This window comes from Orycteropus afer, unplaced genomic scaffold, assembly GCF_000298275.1.
Source record: "Orycteropus afer afer isolate SDZICR_OR568_19922 unplaced genomic scaffold, OryAfe1.0 scaffold00032, whole genome shotgun sequence".
NCBI classification, from domain to species: domain Eukaryota; kingdom Metazoa; phylum Chordata; class Mammalia; order Tubulidentata; family Orycteropodidae; genus Orycteropus; species Orycteropus afer.
The window spans coordinates 4,671,393-4,677,392 of NW_006921619.1; the positions used below are offsets into that span (position 1 = coordinate 4,671,393).

Here is a 6,000-nt window from a genome sequence, read left to right on the forward strand (position 1 = left end):
TTCCTCTGTGACCCGGGCAAGCTTCTTTCCCTCTCTGCTTCAGAGAAAAGTGCCTGGCATATAGTCAGAACTATATTTCCTAGTCCTGACGAGCTAGTGTTTTGTTCTTATAATTTAAAACAAAATACTCTTCAATGTTTTCATAAAGAATTCTACTTGTTTTAATTTAGAAGAGGAAAAAGATGTTCATATTTCAATACGTGATCTTATATCTGACTATCTAGGCGCATTTTAACCTGACCTGTCTCTGCTTGCTTCCTCTGAAACTGTTTCTGAGCCCAGAAAAGACTGGCCCCACCATGTCTCTGGGTATTTGGGAATCTGTGCTGAGTTCTTTTAGGCTTAGAAACCAACCAAATCTACAGCCATTGACTTGATTCTGACTCATAGTGACCCTATAGGACAGAGCAGAACTGCCCCAGAGGGTTTCTAAAGCTGCAAATCTTTATGGAAGCAGATTGACACACCTTTCTCCCTCAGAGCAGCTCGTTGGTGGGTTTAAACTGCTGATCTTTCAGTTAGCAGCTGAGTGCTCTCAGCCAATACACCACCTCTTTCAGGCTGAGACTGACTATTTGGAACCTATGGGCCTTTGATGTTTCCACCAGCTTCACCTGACACTGCTAACTATCTTCATATTACAGTCCAGTTTCTGGATGCTCACATCATTGAATACTTATTTCAGGAAGCCTCTGACTATGGAGACAGGTCCTGGAACTTGAACTCTTGCTTCACCAAATGGCAAATACCCATGTTTTACCTCTGCTTGGAAGCTGGTCTCCAAAGTACCTTGAACTCTATAAACAGAGTCCAATAGTGCCCTATAGTGAGCTCCAGAATCCCTCCACAGAAGATAAAAGCCTCTGCCTCTTTCTGTAAGGAGCTATGGTGGCTCAGTTTCTAAGCACTCATCAGCTGTTAACTCCATGGGACAAAGATGTGGCAGGTTACTTTTGTAAAGAAGCAGAAAATCCTATGAGGCACTTCTACTTTGTCCTAGTGGGTCGTTATAAGTCAGAATTGACTTAGCTACAATGGGTTTTGATTTCCGGAGAGCCTTGCCAAGCTCCTAGAATTTCTTGTGCTTCAGAAATAAATATCTGCTATTGCCCTAACATCCAAAAACTTTCTCTTTCCTTGACTCTTAGAAGCCTTTTATCTTTCCCAATTTCCAAATTCTAGACCCTTTTTGATTACAACTTAAAAACCAAAACATACCTCATTTTTCTTGAATTCTGGAAATAAGCACTCATTTCTAGAACTTTCCAAGTCTACTATGGTTTTTCCTGACACTCACTAATGCTTACTAGCCTATGGGCCTGATTTTTCATTTGCTCCTAAAGGCTACAGAGGCTCAGAAGAATCTTTTGGGCCAATGGGAACCACCAATCATCCCCAAGGAGCCAGCAAGAGGAAGATCATATCAGAGTCCACAGAATTTCTGTAAAGACAAAATGATCAAAATAATCAAGACTTACACATTATAACATGAAAAAAAAAAACTTCAACTTGGGATATATAAAGAACTAAGAATGCTACAGAGATTAAGAATAGACTGACACTACTTTGAAAATCTTTAAAAAATATTAAAACAAAAGGTGGTTGAGGTAAAATCTATCACTTTCAATAAAGAGAATAAAAAGATTGTTATTATTGGGAGGAATATGCTTTGTGGAACTCTGACTTAGACCAGTCCTTCTCAAACTATCTAAAGGAACAGTTGTGGACTTAGACTTTTGTAAAATACAGTAAACATGCCATAGCAATGTCCAGATGCTGTTTCTAAACACTTACTCTGAATGTCTATACTTATCTCATCATGGGTCACTGACAGTTTGTGGATGGGCACTGGCTTGTGGACCACACCACTATTCTAGACCATTCCCTTGGCTCTTCATTCCTAATTTTGCCTTAGCTCTTATCATCTTGACTAGAATTTATCATGCTTTTCAAATCTAATGACGGCCTATCCCAGAATGATGTGGCCAAAGAACCTGAGGCTTTGCTATTGAGATGATGTCATGAGCAAGTTTCACAAGTTGCTTGGTGGCAGCTCACTTCATGCCTAAGGGGAAATAATGGAAAGTGACTGTTCTGGTTACCTAGTGCTGATCTGACAGGAATATACCACAAATGGGATGGCTTTAACAAACAGGACTTTATTCTGTTACAGTCTTGGAGGCTAGTAGTCTAAGTTCATAGTGCCAGCTCTAGGGACTGGGTGAAAGCCCCTCAACCTTGGGCTTTATCTCTGCCTCTTATTCTCAGCCCACTAAAGCTGGAGGCTTTTCTTCACTCAGGTAGCTGCTGGCTGCTGAGGCTGACAAACTCAAGGTTGACAAGTGAAAAGACACAGTCCCAATACTACCAAACAACACGGCAGCCCACTAATTCAAGTTTAGAAAAAGTCCCGAGATTGGTAGGGCATGGCAGGCTGCTGAACAACGACTTGGCTACATGCAGAGTTCAAATATGCCAGAAAGCTAGAGACCTTCCTCAAAGCTGCTTCTTATATAGTGGAAGAAGCCCACATCTCTAAAGCAGCTACTCAGCTGCCCAAGCAGATTCCACCATGGAGTTAATTACCAATCTCACCATGGGGACTAACTATATCTAGCTGTCCAGCCATACAACCAGGCCCAGCCAAGTTGACATACAACCTTAACTACCACAGTGACTGACTGAGTCAATAAAGGGACAACAATGTCACAGTATCAAATGCAGCATCACCTTTTACCTCCCATTTTCCTGTCCTCATCACAACCACCAAGAATCAAATCCTTGTTCAAAGTGACATCTTCTTGAAGAAGGCCAGAAGGTAACTTATTTTCAAGATTGATCTGTAATAGGAAAAATATTCTCTCACCCTAAGCTGCCACTCCACCAAGTCAGTTCCTGTGATCATCTCAGTGACAGGATGTTCTACTTGCAGCCTCGTATTCATCTCCATGAAGTAGAAATTGTGCTTCGAGTCCATGATGAACTCCACAGTTCCTGCAAGATAAAATGCAATGGCCACAAATCAATAGTATATAGTCAGTAGCAAATCAGAATTGTTCAGGGTATATCATATCAAGTTTTACTGCTGCCATCATTCAATGGTAAGCATTTTGTACTTCAGAAACATTTCACATATTGCAGCAAATGATTCTCAGTCAAAAACAGGATGCTGCGTGAAATTCAGCAACAGAAAAGTCTATTTGGGGTTTTGAGCAAATGGTAGGCCCAGGTTAGGAACCAATCTCAGCTGTCTTAGCAGTGAGAACATGGTGGAACCATGTGTTCCTGCTTCAGTGCACCAAGATCCTCAGCAGCCTCACATGTGGCTTCCTAGCTCACTCTAACCCTGTGGAGAAAAATAAAATACTATTTTTTTTCCCTTCTGCTTGTGGACTCTTGGAAGTTTCCTTAAAAAGTCCTTTCACTGGTGACCCATCAAGAGAGATTTTAGCCACTACATCTTATGTTAATGTCTTATCTATCGGGATTCTACAAAACACTAGAAAAAATTCCCTAAGCTTTATTAAGATATAATTTTAAACAATGCAATGGATCCATTTAAAGAGTATATGTGCTGAGTTTTGGCAATCATATAGTCATGTGACCACTGCCACAATTAAAATATAGAATGTTTCCATCATCTAAAAAAGTTCCCCCATTCCCCTCTGCAGTCAGTCTTTTCCTCAGAACCCTAGTGCCAAGCTTTCTGTCTGATCTGCTTTCTGTCATTATAGGTTTGCTTTTTTTCAAATTTAAAATAAATGAAATCACAGACTATATAGTCTTTCGTGTTTTTTCACTTAGCCTAAAGTTAGTTCCATGTTTTTCAATGTTTTGCAAATTGTGATCAGAAAAAGCAATTCAGTGATTTTATTTTGAAATAAAATAGAAGAGAATAGGAAATATCAAAAATCATCATACATAATTAGAGTTAAGTATATTCAATGAAATTTTTGGTTCAAATATGTATGTATGTAAGGAGAGCTGATGGTATAGTGATTAAAGCATTAAGCTGCTAACTGAAAAATGTCGGTGGTTCAAACCTACCAGCTGCTGCACGGAAGAAAGATTAGGCAGCCTACTTCTGTAAAGATTTACAGCCTTAAAAACCCAATGGGGGCCGCTATGAATTGGAATTGATTCGATGGCAGTGAGTTTGGCACACACGTTTATGTATATGTACTGAGTCTCAATATAAAATGTATTTCTTACTGATCTCATCAGAAGTTTGAAAGTCACTGATTTAAAAGCTGTAAGTTTCTTTGGTCTTCTGAGAAATAAAGAAATTACCATTTCTTCTCTTCTATTGAGAAATAAATTTTAACGGACCTGCTCCCACATAATTTACAGCTTTAGCAGCTCTGACTGCAGCTTCTCCAAGCCTTCTTCTTACTTCAGGTTCAATTCCAGGCTATGAAAAAATATTTTAAATAAATCTCCATTAGTACCTTGGCTTACTAGAGATTTCCAATTAAAATTGAGTATTATATTTATATCTATCAAATACACTATTAAAAAGATAGATTGTAAGGATAAAGAGCTACTGTTATACATTTCATCAAGAAACAATGCCCTGCACCACAGTTTAACTGTCACTAGATCAATGTTTAGGAAGCCCTGTTGGCACAATGGTTAAACACTCAACTAAATGAAAGATTGTTTCCATCTAGTCCTTCTAGGGGAGAGATTTTGGTGATCTGTTCCCACAAAGAATACAGCCTAGGAAACCTCTGGGGCAGTTCTGCTTTGTCACACGGGGCCACTATGTCTAAATCCACTAGATGGCACCTAACAACAACACACTAAAGGTTTTTTTTAAAAAACATACCAAAGTTTAATGGTTCTGCTAGTAGTTTCCATGAATTGCAGATATTACTCAATATAACTACATATCTTTACCCCTTGTACCTACATAATAGTTTCCATGACTACATGTCCATTTAAAATTACATATATATAAGTTAATAATGTTCATAAAGAATTAAGTATGTTAATAAATAAGCAAATCTTTTCACATTTTCAAAACACAGTGCTCCATGTGTGAGTTTTGAGTAATTACCACTTGAAAATAAGCTGTACTGAAATTATTGTTGATATAAACTTCAAATGGTATTATATATTCTGTGAGAGGTTAAAGTCTGAATATAATATGAGGATAACAAAACTGATTAACTAGATCCTCAGATTCTTGACTTTTAAGAAATACATAGTGAACATCCAAAAATCAGTTGGATTCCTCTACACCAGCAAACAGATTGCTGAAAAAGAAATAAGGAAATCAATACCATTTACAAAGCTACCAACAAAATAAAATACTTGGGAATAAATCTTACCAGGGACACAAAAGACCTCTACAAAGAAAACTATAAAAAACTACTTCAAGAAACCATAAGAGATATACATAAATGGAAGAACATCCCATGCTCGTGGATAGGAAGACTGAACATTGTGAAAATGTTAATTCAGCCCAAAGCAATCTATGCATTCAGTGCAATCCCAATCCAGATCCTATCAACATTCTTTAAGGATATGAAAAAAACAATCACTAGCTTTATATGGAAAGGAAAGAGACCTAGGATAAGCAAAGCACTATTGAAGAAGAACAACAAAGTAGGAGGTCTCATGCTGCCGGATCTCAAAACCTACTATACAGCCACAGTAGTCAAAACTGCCTGGTATTGGTATAATGGCAGACACACAGACCAATGGAATAGAATTGAGAACCCAGAAACAGATCCATCGATTTATGGTCAGCTGATCTATGACAAAGGGCCAAAATCCATTAAATGGGGGAAGAGAATGTTTGTTTAATAAATGGTGCTGTCAAAACTGGATATCCATTTGCAGAAAAATGAAACAAGATCTGTACTTGATATTTTTACACAAAAAATAACTTCAGATGGATCAAAGACTTAAATGTGCTTACTCACTGATCTGCACTGAACACTTTCCCTTGTTACCCTGCGAGAGAGACCGGGTCTCCGGGAGCAAGGTAAGCAC

General features: G+C 38.3%; 1 protein-coding gene across 1 annotated transcript in view; it reads right to left on the reverse strand.

Annotated features, from left to right (window-relative positions):
* MCCC1 (methylcrotonyl-CoA carboxylase subunit 1) overlaps positions 1 to 6,000 on the reverse strand; it is a 106,459-nt gene that overhangs the window by 24,836 nt on the left and 75,623 nt on the right. Inside the window, exons 9-10 of the mRNA XM_007935907.2 lie at positions 4,330 to 4,411; positions 2,867 to 2,994 (exon numbers count right to left, since the gene is read on the reverse strand). Coding sequence (XP_007934098.1) covers positions 2,867 to 2,994; positions 4,330 to 4,411 — 210 coding nt within the window. The remainder of the gene's footprint in view (positions 1 to 2,866; positions 2,995 to 4,329; positions 4,412 to 6,000) is intronic.